This window comes from Phytophthora ramorum, assembly GCF_020800215.1.
Source record: "Phytophthora ramorum isolate Pr-102 chromosome Unknown Phyram_PR-102_s0001, whole genome shotgun sequence".
Lineage (NCBI taxonomy): Eukaryota > Oomycota > Peronosporomycetes > Peronosporales > Peronosporaceae > Phytophthora > Phytophthora ramorum.
In genome coordinates this window covers 6,008,076-6,023,230 of record NW_027150647.1, presented here as the reverse complement: position 1 = coordinate 6,023,230, position 15,155 = coordinate 6,008,076, and the positions used below count along the sequence as shown (strand labels likewise).

Here is a 15,155-nt window from a genome sequence, read left to right as displayed (position 1 = left end):
GAGGTACATTGAACCGAGAGTTTGTTGCTGGTCAGTCCAAGAGATAGGAGTGGCCGAGAGTTAGGGGCGACAAGGAGTGTCGGTCCCTATATTGGTGGAACCCGAGTGTTCCCAAGTGTATTTCACTACCCGCCGAGGTTACCCTCGGCAAACCCGTATTAGGCGTGACTGCCGGTACCCTTACTTCTGAGGGACTGCGGGGGTTCGCGCGAAAGCGCAATATTGCATTCTAGCCCTCGCTCGTGGCTAGTAGTGCAGGTTTTAAGGTTGACCGAACTCAACCTTGGTATACAGAGGCGCTTACAACCAACCCGGTGTAAGGGATCGTTCCTGGTCTTCAGGTGTTGATCCAACGTTCGCTGACCTTTCGCGAGGGAAGCGTGTGTTGTTGGTGGGACTCATACCGTTCGGTAGTGAGATTTTCTGCGTGTTCCTACACGACAACTGGTGCCGCGACCCGGGATTGGTGTGACCTTCTGTGTGTCTTGGTTGCATACAGGTTCTTACCTTAACGAGCAGTCGAGAGAAGAAAGAAGAGAAGAAGAAGAAGATGGCGAAAGAAGCGAAGTCAGCGGTACCAGCAACGCCGGCGAGGTCAAGTGGAACGCGTACCGAGGGTTCGGGGCGTTCCGGTTCGTCGTTCGCGACGCCGAGTACGTTGGCGTCGATCAACGAGCGTTCGGACAGTTTTGATGAGCCGATGGACTATTCTGACGCCAAGGAAGATGACGAAGAAGATGACCTGGAAGAGAAGGCAGCTATGCCCGAGCTTTCGGAAGCCGCTGCAGTATCTGCAGGACGCAGCGGAGGGGTGAGGTCGCTTGCGCGAAACCTCACCGAAGAGTTGAACGAAGTGGCTGGTCCCGAACCAGCCAACGGTTACGACGAAGATGAGTCCGACGATCACCGATCGTCGGCGATGGCCGAGGATGCGAATTCTCGGCCGAATGGCGGCCGGCCTCCTCTTAACGGAGACACCCCGGCCGCCAACCGAGTTCTGGGTCGATACCTAGAACTCATGAAGGTGAAGAGCAATTGGATGCGATCCTTCGCTCCAGAGGTTGTTCGCCAAGCCATCTGGATGGAGCTCGGTGGCGAGTTAACTGTGCCCGTGGAGGCGTGGAACACTCGGCAGGTGGCCGAGGACACGGTGCAACTCCTACGCGCTATGGGATGCGAACCCCAAGTGTTCCCGTCGGAAGCAGACCTCCGAGCATGGGCACCCGAGGACGCCGCTACGGCGCTTCGCAAGTGGAAGCAGAAGCTTCGGTCGGCCTTCGGGGTGGCCGAGGCGGGAGTTAGCCGTCCACCGAACGTCCGCCACGCATCGGATCCGGTCGACCCGTCCATGATTCCGTTGCCAGTGACCCCTGGGAGACGCCCCAGAGGGTCGACCGAGGCCGGAATATTTTCAGCCCAAGGTGCCACGTCGACATATTTCCAAGACTCTCACATGGTGACGCCGAGGTCGGTCAGTCGCACAGAACGACTGGCGAGAGAGGCCGAGGGATATCGAACCGCTCCGACTGCTGGACGAAGTGCAAGTCGGACGCCCAGCCGACGTTACGACCTCCGCGATGACTCATCTGACGAAGATTCGTTCGACGTCGGAGACACCGGGGGTGACTTGACGGGAGAATGGGCACGCCAAATTCGTGAGCTGAGCGCTGTGGAGAATGACAGTGCGACACCGAGGCTAGAGATCGCTACGCATCTCCCACTCGGAAATATCAAGCCGTACTTGGGACTCCGCGACAAGAGCGAGAAGTCCATGCAGTGGCTCCGAGCGTTCATATACGAGATGAAGGGGACGCACACGCCGCCTAACGAATGGTGCATGGCGTTTGAATTGAGCCTCCAAGATGGTGCTCTGCATTGGTACCGACAGCTGCCCCGCAAAACGAGGCGCACGTGGAAATTGTTGAGCGATGCGTTCATTAAGTACTACTGTTCGAGGTTCAACCAGTCTGCGAAGGCTCGGTACTACTCGGCCAAGCGAGAGGAGAAGGAGCATGTCTGCGACTACCTCAACCGACTTAACGGCTATGCTCGCAACGCCGGAGTGCAGTTCGAGCATGGCGGTCGTGATGCAAAGGACCACGTCGAGCATTTCTTGGATTCGTGCGAAGACCGAGGTCTAGAAGAGCGTCTGTGCCATGTCCGAGTTAAGAACATTCACGACCTCGAGGATATGATCAATGATATCCTTCGTCGCAGAGAGCGAAAATCTGGACGCGAGTCCTCGGTCCGCCGCCCTCGAGGGCAAGAGGTAGCACGCCGACGCGATGGTGGACGCTCCGAGGATCCGCGGGACGGCTATCGCCGAGACCGACGTCACCGAGAGGACGACCGTCGTCGAGAAGACCGTTACCGAGACGATAACCGTCGCCGGGATGACCAACAATATCGACCGAGGGTCACTCTCACTGATGCACTGACCAACATAGTGACAGCACTGAATGCGGGACGCTCGGTGGACGCGCGTGGAGGATACCCAGAAGCGTACAACGACGGATATGATGACACCAAGGAGTATGGGCCGGAGTCTCACTCTGGCGATGACGACCGATACTCCGAAGGGTACTCGGACGACGGATACGCGTCGACCGAGGACCGAGGCCACGTGGCTGCTGCAAACGACTCTGAACGACGCAATGCGGCCGAAGGAGCGTTCGCTCGCGCCGACAACCGTCGGCCGAGGGCAAGTAACGGTCAACGCCCGTATGACCGAGACGACCAGCGCCGAAACTCCACCGGACGCGATAGTCGACGCCAATATGGTCCATGCGCCGCCTGCGGGGACTCACCCATTCGGCTCACTACTGCTTTAAGCGATGCAAGATGTGCAAACAGGTTCATGATGCCGGGAAGTGTGAAGCCTTCCAAGAACTCACGAATCTCCTCCGAGCTAAGGTCGAGAAGAAGGACCTCTCGCCGGAGTTGCAGGAACTCGTCTATGGGAGTCATTTAAACTAGGCAGCCCGCCAACTGAAACTGGGTTGGTCCCAATCGGGCTGCCACAGTTAGCCAAACCTGCGCTGGATGCGGACTATATGTTCGCATTCGCAGGTGTGAGCAAACGGCCTGATGACTTGAATATGGAATATGTGAAAACGACGGAAAATGTAAAGGAGAGAGGCGTAAGCCTCGGTGAGAGTGAAGTGAATGGACGACGTGTGGACGGAGACGAAGTGGAGCTAACCGACGCTTCGATCCTCAGCATGGCCAAAATCGACCATCCATCCCGAGACCTCGGCCAGACAATTAAACTGTTATCTGGCGAGAGAATGGGGTGGTGGTCATCCCAGCGCTATGACAAGAGGAAGCGATTGCGAGCCCTCGTCAATGGGGCTGTAAACGACTCGCGTACGAGGATTCTGCTGGACACTGGAGCGAATGTCAGTGTGATCTCCGCGTCATACGCGAAACGGTTGCGCTTGCGCGAAGTTCCAGATCACGGTAGGAGTCTGGAAGTGCGAGGAATTAACCCAGGGGTGATGGAGACCCAGACGAGCACTCGTTAAAATCACGCTAGGCTGGGAGCGTGTGTACGAATTTGAAGTATGGGTTATGGATCACAGTGCAGGAGTGGACGTGGTCCTGGGAACAGACTTCATGATTCCAGCCGGAGTCCGGTTGGATCTGTTCCACGGTACTGCGAGACTACCGGATGAGGTAATGGTGCCCCTGGTGAAGTCGCAGAACCCAGCAGAGGCCGAGCCGTACAGCATGCAAGTGACTGGACGCCCGACCGAAGATTTGTCGGTCCCAGGGCGTGAGTGGCGAGAATTTAGGTTACCACGACGACGGCCGCCTCTGACTACTCATGATGTGTGGGCACGCCGGATTGGAAACCTGGTGCCCACTGTAACGAGGTCTCGACGAGGGCAGCCGACGATGGTGCGACTAACGAACGTGTCACCGAAGATTGCTCACTGCGCGAGACACGAATCGGTACTGCTGTGGGTGAAAAAGGGTGACCTGCCGCAAGGAGATGGATACACTCGTTTGAACTCCGCTAAGTATGAGGAGTGGCAAGTCCTGGCTTACGCGGAGTGTCGAGACGAGACTTTGTTCACGCGGGAACGCAAACTCTACGAACGATGGTTGGCAGATCAGCCACCAGCTGTAGAACGACGAGACTATCCGACACCTAGCGGCATCCTACCTCGACCATCCGACGACTTGGAAGGCCTAGACGAGGGCCAGATAACGTTCGCGAATAGGGGCACTGAGGAACCGACAGAACGAGACCGAATGCCGTTGACGACTTCGGTGCAACCCTCTGATGAACCCGTTGGAGATAGATGGGTCGACGAAGATGACGACTCGGTGGCGACCGACACCTCTGATGGCGCGGATACCACGTATACGAGTGAAGAAATCTCCATCCCAGTCCTCGGTGATGACCCGGAGACCCGATTGGACTCTGCCTTCGTAGCAATGATGCATGAGATTACCGCGGGGGACGGTTCAGGTAGTGGGAACACCGATACCAATACGTCCGAACATTTAGCGAATGAGATCGAGTTGACGGCCTATGCACACGAGTTGGCGTTCTTACCGGACCTGACCGAAGCCTCGGAAACGGTACTGGATTATTCAGGACCGAATGTTCTGAACCCGAGCGCGACAGCCCGTCAACAAGAAAGTCTCGTTGCGGTGCTGAAACGACACGAGAAGATCATGATTGCGAGTGGGAATGCTCTGCCACCACCGGCCTACGGTGTGGTGTGCGATATTGACGTACAGGGGCATCCACCCATCAAACAGAGAGCTCGGAGGACACCGCTCCGACACCTTCGGAAGCTGTACGAGCTTCTGAAAGGCTTGCTGAAAGCTCGTCTAGTGGCGTTTTCAGACAGTCCATGGGCGTCGCCCATCGTGATCGTGCTCAAGAAGAATGGAGTTGATATTCGGTTGTGCATCGACTACAAGCTGGTGAATGCAGTGACGGCGATTATGGAGTACGCCATGCCGTTAGTCGACGACTTGTTGACCGACCTGGAAGCCTACCTATGGTTCTGCTCGCTTGATGCGGCCAGTGGATTCTGGGCTATTATGATGACGATGCGGGCCCGCAAAGTCTCGGCATTCGTCTGTGCACTCGGACATTTCGAATGGCTTCGTATGCCGTTCGGATTGAAGAATGCACCGATGATTTACCAACGAATGATTGACAATGCTCTGTGGGGTTTCGTCCAACCCAAAGGCGGCTGGCTCCACTTCTCGGAGCTTATGCGAACGGCCGAAGCCCACGCCGAGGTTGCGCGGACAGGGGTGACCGACCCTTCATCGCGACGACTCGAGGAGTCAACAACTCGGGTGACCAAATTCGAGGCCGACCGCGAATCCTCGGTCACGCTTGACGCAGTGAATGGGTTAGTGAACAGCCCTGTTGCCGACATGTTCTCAACCGGAGAACCGGATGAATCCTTGTTGATGCCGGTGTTCGACCGGCGGTCGTTTGTCGATGACATCTGTTTTGGGTCCGAGACTTTCGACGCGTGCCTGGAGACGCTAGACCGACTGCTCCAACGGTTCACCGAATGTCGCATTAGTGTGAGCTTTACGAAGAGTATCTTCGTCCAGCCAAAGGTGGATTTCCTGTCACACGAAGTCTCTGCAGAAGGTATTCGAGCCGACACCAAGAAGATGAAAGCAGTGACCGAGCTGCCATTCCCTGCTTCAAAAAAGGGGATGCAGTCTTTCCTCGGTGCGCTGAACTATTACAGTCGATTCATCCAGGACTTCGCAGTGTATGGAGCAGCTTTGTATCAGTTGAAGGATGAAGACTTCACGCCTAGTGGCAGCCTCTCGGCGGCCAAGCGAAGCTTCGCGGCGCTCCAACAGAAGGTTGCAGAGGCACCGATCCTCCGGCACTTTGACCGAGACAAGGAGGTGCATATCACGTTATTCGCGAATGAGTGGGCATTGAGCTCCACTTTGATGCAATACCATGATGACAAGCTGCACCCGGTTCGATTTTGTGGCCGAGTCCTCAAGGACGCTGTGATGAACTACCACCCGGCCGAGAAGGAGGTCTTAGCGCTACTGCTGGTGTTGAAAGTGTGCTACTCCCAGTTGGTGGGTCGGACCATCCACGTCTATACGCGTTTTTCGACGCTCGAATGGGTGCACAAATCCAAGACACTGTTCGGTCGAGCGACCCACTTTGCGGTTATGTTGTCCCCGTGGCACCTGGTGGTCAACCGAGTCAAGGAACGCGATTGTACGTTTGCTCAGCTTCTCCAAGCTGGCCTCACAAGCTTCGTGGAGTTGGAAGACTCGTTGGCCCCAGTTACACCGCCGACGAAAGGGTCACCTACTGCTCGTATGGACCCCCACTTGCTTTATGCCTGCCTACCGAGGTCCTATACCGGATTTGTGATGTCGTTCGATGGTTCGGCCAAGACCGAAAAGAACGGTGGATATGGCAGTTGCTCGTGGATTTTGTGGAAATTACCAGAATGGACTGTAGTGACGGCTGCGAGTGCTTATCTCGAGACCACCACGGTAAACCTCGCTGAGTATGCTGGAATGAACAACGGCGTCTCAGCTGCGCTCGAACATGGAGCCGAGGATTTAGTCATCGTGGGAGACTCGAGACTCGCAATCCAGCAGTCCCTAGGGTGATGGCATGTCGAAAGGAGTCTCTGATGGTTCAACTGAATCGACACCGGAGCTCACGACCAAGCTGCGGTCGGTGAAGTACTTGCACGTGGTCCGAGAATTCAACGCTGCAGCAGACTCGTTGGCAAGCGAGGCTCTCAGCAGCAAAGAATCCAGCGTAGCTTCGACCGAGGCTAGGAAATTAGAATTGGTCGAGTTGAACCGGATCGGAGAGGTCATCTATGAACCCTCAGTACAGACCACGGCCGAAGAGAAACCGACAGTCAGCTTCGCCCGAGCCCAAGTAGCCCGTGGGATCTCCCGCGACAGATCTTTTTTCGACTTTGTGCGGGACGAACCCGACTACCTAACTGCAACAACCAGAAACCAAGCAAAAGTGAGGAAGAAACGAGTCCAGTTTGCAGATGAAACGTCGGTGATAGAGCCGAATGGTACGGCTGAGCGAGACGAAGCGAATGGTGTGACCACCGAAGCTCAGAGTGAGCTGAGAGCCGAGCAATCGAGCAACGAGGGCGACCCTGGCGCTCCAAACGCAGAAGACGTTGACCCTGTGGTTATACAGGAAGAGCGCCGGAGACGAATCTCCGCCGCCCAGGATGAAGAGCTGAGATGGTCGAACCTAAAAGCGGTCCTCCGAGGCAAGGAAACAGACCTAAGCTACAGAGCAGCCAGAGACGCTTGGAAGATGGCCGACAAGTTCGTGCTTAGCGAGGATGGTGTACTGTATTTTCTTGGAACGAACCGTCGGTGGGGCAACGAACGCCGAGAGGAGACAACGATGCGTCTAGTGGTGCCCACAACGATGATTCAGGAAGTACTACGGAGTTGCCACGACTCGTTGGAAGGTGGCCACCAAGGTATCGGTCGAACGTACCACCGAGTCAAATCAGACTATTTTTGGATTGGACTATATGCAGACGCCGAACGACACGTCAAGTCCTGCCCCGACTGTAGTTCGAGCAAAAGCCGACCACAGTTCCGAGGCTATTCGCCAGGAAATGTCTTAGCAGAGCGACCGTTCCAGATGGTGTCGATGGATTTCGTCATACCGTTACCGAAGTCTCGTCGGGGCAACTCAGCCCTACTACTGTTCCAGTGCGCGTTCACAGGATTCGTCATGGGTAAAGCTATGTCAGACACTACCGCTCTGAGGGTCGCACAGGCTTTCGAGGAATGCGTGTACCGAAGATTCGGAGCACCAACTCTGATCCGACATGACCGAGACCCTCGCTTCATGAGCGAGGTGTTCCAGGCCTTTGCAGAAATGATGCAGTCTCGGTCAAGAGCGACCCTGAGCTATCGGCCGCAGGCGAACGGACAGCAAGAGAGGTCGGTGAAGACGGTCATGCAATCGGTGCGGGTGTACGCAGAAGACCCGCTGCAGCAAGACTGGGACGAGATCGCGGAGCGATTGATCTTCGCTATCAACAACTCTCAAGATGGCACCCGGAAGGACACTCCGTTTTACCTAGTTCATGGGTGGGACGCACAATCCACGCTGCGAGCGATGTCGTCGTCACTCAAACGAGGATTCGGAGGCCAGACTGACGCATTGGCATGGCGCCGAGAAGTGAACCGGCAACAGGAAATCTCGTGGAAAATGGCAATGGAGTACCAAAGTGTCGAGAAAGCTCGGAGGGCGAGAGAACACAATGAGTCGCTGGAGCGACGTGAGAGAGCTGCAGTACCGAATGTCGACGAAAACGAGACTTCTGACGAGTCACAGGTGGAGACGGGGGCAACATCGGATCCCACTGTCGAAGGACCGAGGTCTCTGTTCCAACCCGGAAGCAGAGTTTGGTTGTATATGGAACGAGTCAAGCCAGGGTTGACCAAGAAACTCGCCCACCGATGGCATGGACCATTCAGGATCAAGAAAAAGATCGAAGAGTTTGCGTACGAGTTGGAGTTGCCAGACCGAAGTGGGTATAGGTTCTACCCGGTGGTGCACGTGTCCCGACTCAAGGCCGTCGACGAATTTGGAGACCGACCGAAGAGTCGGTTAGCACCTGAAGTGACCGAGGATACGAGACTGGACTTCGACGAGGAGTTGTTGCCTGAAGATAGCTGGGAGCCAGACCAGCTCGCTGGCGAATATGAGGTAGAAACCATCCTCGATGACCGATCCCCGCTGTCGACGGGCACTAGCCGCGCTGTCCGAGAGTTCAAGGTGAAGTGGATTGGGTATGATGAGCCCACGTGGGAGCCTGCCTCAAATTTATCATGTGGCGGGCTACTTTATGATTATCTGCGGACTCGGCGCAGCGAACGACGATTGCAGATGGTTCAAGTCGCTGACGAGAACTAATCTGGAAAGCTACCGAGAGTTGAACTGTCTACGGGGGTGATACAGCCCGTAGCAACAGATGAAATTTGCTACTGTATCAAAATTGCGAGTGACCGACTATTGATTGCTACCAAGCCTCTGACGAGGCCTGGTGGCGACGTCGGTTGACGAATGAACTGCCTGCGGGGATGATGCAGCCCGCAGTGACAGACGAAAACTGCTACTGCATCGAATTTGCATATTTACATGTGACGTGAACGATTTTCGAATGGAATTGGATTAAATGGAATTACTTGGAGCTCAAGAACTGCCGCTACGGATGACTACGGGCTTCGGACGGCACACTAGCAGCTTGAGGAACGAACGGAGAAAATTAGTGAGACCAGACCGAAGCCTAGACCTCAGTGGTCGACGCGATGTTAGCCAAAACATCCAGATCCGACCCTTGAGCAGTTGCCGGCTCGTCGGCCGGTGCTGGGACCGAGGAAGGACTTGGAGAAGACTCTGAGACGCCTTCATCTTCTCCCTCCTGGCTCGGTCGACCAGAAGCACCACCGACAGAAGCTTGGGCAGCCCATGGAGCCGTCACCGACGCCGACGGCAACGAAGGATCCACCATCAAACCCGACACCACCTCCGCCTGAGTCATCCCTCGGGGCACAAACATTGGCACCTGAGGGTTGCATGGGGCGAACGTGGTGTTGAACGGGTGGCTAGCCGGCGCGTCGACCCAACAATTGCGCCACGGCTGCCTGTCGTCCAACGTGGCGAGCTCTCCGAGCCAATCTTCTGACGCCGGAGCCCACTCAATTACCTCGAACGAATATTGGAGGTACGTGGGCTCCAGCAAGAACTCGGTGATCGACTCCCGAGGCTTGCCGGTGCGCTCGATGCACCATTCCCAACAACGGTAAAGCATCTGTTGGCGAATGCGATCAGCACGGAGGTTACGGGCCTTGTTGTACTCGGTCCAGGCGGCACGGAGGGAGACGACCGACGGATCGGTCGCTCCAAGCCTCTGTGCCTCGCTCCGGAGAAAAGTCTCAACGGCAGCTACCTGGACCCAGTGGCGCCGCTCCCACAAAGCGATACCGAGGTCTGCTTTCTCCGTTCGGTCGGTCGAGACGCCTTGGAATTGGCGCCACATTTTCACTGTGCGCGCCAACCCACTTGCGCGAATCGAAATCTTGGACCCCGGCGGATTCTGGTCCAGCCCGAATAGGCATGGGACCTCCGGCATCTTCTGGCGCACTTGCTGCCACGGATGAGCCGGATTAGTCCAATCCGCCAGGGCCCGGATCCCAGCAACCGAGCACGGGGACTCGACGCCCTTTGCAATAGGCGGAGTCACGCTCTGGTTCTGGATCTGGCACCAGGCAGTTTGTGCGCCTGGTGCCGTGAACCCAGGGGTCAAGAACGGGTTCGCCAACATCGAAAGACGCTGGGAATCCACGCTCCCGGGGACCGTCGGCACGGCCGGAGCGAACGAGTTCGGGTCCGTGCCTGGGGCGGTCGACAGCGTGGCCGTGACCTCGGTGTGCGTGCGACGCGTCGCAGACCGAGCCGCCGAAAGACGTGCGCGTGGCTGGCTAGCCGACGCTGCAGAAGTCTCTGGGGCACCCGCAGCCGACCCAACCGGAGTCGCCGGTGTTGGAACCGACAAGACCGAGGGTGGCGCCGAAGTTGGCGGGCCGACCGAGGTCACCAGGACGGCAGGCGACGACTCAACGCCAACGGCTGGAATCGGGGCGTCAACACCACCACTGGCGGAAGCCACTGAAGGTGAGGAGACCTCGGGAACCTCGGACGACTGGCCAGAGCCGAGGATGAAATCGTCCGAAGCCTCCAGAGTCTCCAGAGCCTTCATCGAGCGCAAATTGGCCAGCACCGAGGCACTGCGCGACGGGCGACCGTCATGCCGCGGTGGAGTAATCACCGGCGACGAAAATGGCCCGGACGCAGGAACCGCAGCCACCGGAGCTTCGGTGACGACCTCCTCCCCCGACAAGTCAACGACTTCGGCCGAAGATGGAGGCACCGAAGAATCCGGGGCAGGCGTATGCGCCGGAGAACCAGGTGACGGCCCCGCCGAAAGACTCGGTGAGGGTGTGGGGGTCGACCCAGACACGGGAGATGACACTGGAGTCGACCCAGAGGCGCCCGAGGGTCCACCTTGAGCGCGAGCTCGAAGGTTGACCGACGGTCGGCCCAACCGCTTGCCAGCGGGAAGAGCCGACTTCGACAGTGAGCTCGGAGAAGAGCTGCGCTGTCGGAGACGCTTGCGCCGGTCACGCCGACGCCTGGAGACCGAGGGAATGAGCGGCAAGTCGTCCGACTCATCGCTGTCATCCCCGGCGCCGGCAGACACCTCGGCTGGAGCCTTGGTCTCGCCGCCAGAGTCCATGGCAACATCGGGGCTGTCCTCCGAACTCTCGGAGGACGAGCTCCGGCTGCGCTTGGAACAAATGCTCGGAGCGACAGCCCGAGCAACTCCCAGTCGATGTCCTCTGAGGTGATACCTGACAGAGAAACATGAAGAGTTAGAGGATGAGACGACCGAACAAGTGGAGACTGAAGACTTACCAGCAGAGGCAAGGACCAAGGTATCCACGTCCAAGTCGTGGGCAGCCGAGTGACGGCGCAAGACGGAGTTGGCTCGCTTCAGGCTCGCATTTTCCTCTTGCAGAGCCTGCAGCTGAGCCGGAACCGCACCCGCAGAGGCTTGAGCAGCCGCAGCGAGGTCGCTCCGAAGCTTGGCCAGCTGCGCCGTGTAGGCGACGAGGCCAGCTTTAAATCGCTCCCGATCCTTCCGGATCAGTCGCTGAGCCCGCCGCCGAAGTCTCGGCAGCCTTGGCGCGAGCCGACAAGCCTGCCACGATGTCGGCGTGGTGGACGAGAGCAGCATTCGCAGCGTTGTGGTGCCGGGTGAGAGCCACGTGATCTTGGCGGAGCTGACGCAAGGCATCCATGGCCTGGTTGCTGTCGCTCGTCGCCTGGGTGCAGAACACCTCGATCTTCTCACGCTGTTGCACCTCTGCGTGCAACCGATCCTCTGAGTCGGCGCACTGGGCCTGCAGCCGAGCGATCTCATCCCGCAGAGATGATCTCCTCGGACTCGGCGAGGGAGAGCCGAGCAGGTGCAACAGCAGCCGACAGAATCTCACCGAGATCTGTGGCGCTCTCCAGCCGACTGTCCAGGACAGAGTCGACGCGTCGTGGACGCTGGCGCGCAACGCCGACGACCAGGTGACCCAGCTGCAATAGCTGCCGCTCGATGGACGAGGGTTCCGAAGGCTCGGCTTGAGCACTACGGGGTAGATCACCGCCGGTGGGGTCAGTTTGACACCCAACCGAGACGCTGTGGGTCGTCGGCGACCCCGGCGGTGTCGAAACAACCGTCGGAGTGGCGCCAAGGAGGTACGCCAACACCGGGGAAGACCCCGGTGATGACGGAGGCGTGGGTGGGGACGAACCCTCTGCACCCTCGCCAGCAACCATAGGCGTGGCAGTCGGCGACCGAGGAACGGTCACCGAAGTTCCGGCGGAGCCAGAAGCAGCGGATGGAGTGCCGCTAGCATCCTGTGAACGTGGATTAAGATGGATACAAGCACCGAGAGGTCAGGCAAGGTTCAAGGAGAGAAGAAACGAGAAGCAGGAAACGAACCTCTCCGGATGCATCAAGGGCATGAAGGGCGGCGGCCGTAGCTCGGTTGAGCAACGGCGAGCGGCGAGCCATCAGGGCGCGATCAAGAGGCGCCGCGACGCGCACTACTTGTGGAAGCTTGCGTCGAGGCGGGGGCAGTTGTGGCGTTGGGTTTTGGTGCCGAACTGTCACGGTTTGGCTGACGTTGCACCTTTCAGTGAACGGCGACAGAGCGTCTTGATTGGCGGGTCTCATTTCCCGCGCTATAGTGACCTAGGAACAATAGTGACCGATGTCTCGGCTGGGTCTAATAAAACCCCGGCCGAGGTTAAAAGCCTCGTTTGTACCCATTTCGTGTCGTACCCTCGGCTGTGTAGAGCCGGCTATACGATTTCCCACAGAGATCTGTTTACACTTGATATTTGTATAGAGATATAGGACTAGCCAAATGATGACCTACAGAGGCTCCCAGAGCTGTAGGATAAGAGAAATAAATCAGCAGTCTTCCCCACAAGCCACCAAGGGTCAAGTCCGTCTTCGGTAAGTCTAGCTAGCTTGTCTTAGGGTCTGGATACGCTCGGCTGCGTGGGATGCCTGTCAGCGAGCTTGAGGTACATTGAACCGAGAGTTTGTTGCTGGTCAGTCCAAGAGATAGGAGTGGCCGAGAGTTAGGGGCGACAAGGAGTGTCGGTCCCTATATATTGGTGGAACCCGAGTGTTCCCAAGTGTATTTCACTACCCGCCGAGGTTACCCTCGGCAAACCCGTATTAGGCGTGACTGCCGGTACCCTTACTTCTGAGGGACTGCGGGGGTTCGCGCGAAAGCGCAATATTGCATTCTAGCCCTCGCTCGTGGCTAGTAGTGCAGGTTTTAAGGTTGACCGAACTCAACCTTGGTATACAGAGGCGCTTACAACCAACCCGGTGTAAGGGATCGTTCCTGGTCTTCAGGTGTTGATCCAACGTTCGCTGACCTTTCGCGAGGGAAGCGTGTGTTGTTGGTGGACTCATACCGTTCGGTAGTGAGATTTTCTGCGTGTTCCTACACGACACAACGATCCTGCGACAGAAGAACCTAGACGTAGTAGCGAAGGCAGTGTGAGTACACATTAACGAGTAGCCATCTTCAAATGCAATTAATACGTACGGCATCATCTAGAGTTGAAATTGGTCTTCTCTTTGCAATCCATGCGTCCACCAACGTGATGTGCTCCATCACGTTGGATGCCTGTCGACGTAAGAGTCCTCGAGAGGCTTGACCACACTGCACTTTTGCGCTCAGTGATAACGCAAAAATACTAGCCTTTGTTCCCGGCGTGGGTTGCGCCATCTCAATGGTGGCGTCTTCAGGAACCGTGAAGAGACCGAAGATCGCCACAACAGCGCCCAAGCTGCATTCGTCGAGCCCCACAAGTAGATTATGGCCTGCTACCGCGTCCCACGCGCGCTCAGCCGCTGGTCGCTGGATACCGTGGGCTCCTGCGTCTTGAAGATCGAAGAGACTTTCTCGCATCCCGCATCGTATCTGCACAGGATCCAGTGGTGAAGATCTACGTGCTGGCAACTAGCTCTAGCGTAGGTTGCTGTCGGCCTCCGTTCAGTGTCTGCCCAATGCATCGCGGTCCTCCCAGATATTATACTATCCTGTGACAATTGATCGTCCTAAAAATTCCAACCGCCGTCCTGTAAATTCCGCCCACCAGTAAATAATACAGTTCACAATTTCTTTATCGCGACCACCGCATTCTACCTCGTGAACGTGACAACGCCATGGCGTTTCACGAAGCTTTAGCGCTCGTCGAGACAAGCGATGACATCGACAGGGACAGTGCGACGTTCCCTCCGCTGGCAGAGATCGACAAGCTCTTCGACACCATGCTTGAGTATTTGCCGGAAGAAGCGAAGAGCCACGGAAAGGGGAAGACGCAGGGTCCAACAACGAAGGGAGAGAGGACGACACGTGTTCGGAGCCCCGCCAGTTCGTCGACAGTGCTTCAGCGTCGAAGGAGGGCCGAGATTTTGTCGTTGAGGCAACAAGCAACGGAGTTACAGAAAGCGTTGGACCAAATATTGATGGCGGCGAGGCTAACCCGGCAATCCTGACACTGAACGCGAAGACGTATGCTGACGCGAAAGCTCGAGGACAAAGACTGTCTCTATGGCATCGGTGTGCGCTTGAGCAGTATGAAATGAGGAACAAGTCGCAAGAACTGAATCGTCAACTCAAGAAATTCTGTCCCAGCAGAGGAACACGTCCAATTCCTTGCGCAGGATTCTTCGGAGACAATCTCTCGCCCAGGTCAGTTTGTCGAGCTTCACCAATTATTTTTGGAGTTTTAGCTGTCGCGCTTGATATGTATTCTAATCGTTGCTCCTTGATTACAGGACATGAAGTACTTGATGAAACACGAGTCACCAGAGCACTTGTTTGGACCACTTGCAGACAATGATGTATCCAGGAGCATGGCACAGCTTGAGCACGCAGTGGATTATATGTACCAGCATCGGACTTCAATGTTGAGTTCGGCTCCTTCTCGCTCAAGTCCTGTGCAGACTAGCTACAGAACAGCGCAAGGGTGATGTCGTCGAGTT

The 15,155-nt window shown here is 56.8% G+C and overlaps 1 protein-coding gene across 1 annotated transcript; it reads left to right on the top strand.

The window, feature by feature from the left end:
- Positions 1 to 14,333: 14,333 nt before the first annotated feature.
- Positions 14,334 to 14,955, top strand: KRP23_1563 (uncharacterized protein; the record flags this gene model as incomplete). Its single annotated transcript, XM_067886223.1, has 3 exons — positions 14,334 to 14,541; positions 14,616 to 14,862; positions 14,949 to 14,955. The coding sequence occupies 3 exons, from the start codon at positions 14,334 to 14,336 to the stop codon at positions 14,953 to 14,955; spliced, it is 462 nt and encodes a 153-aa protein (XP_067752142.1).
- Between the last annotated feature and the right edge of the window lie 200 nt (positions 14,956 to 15,155).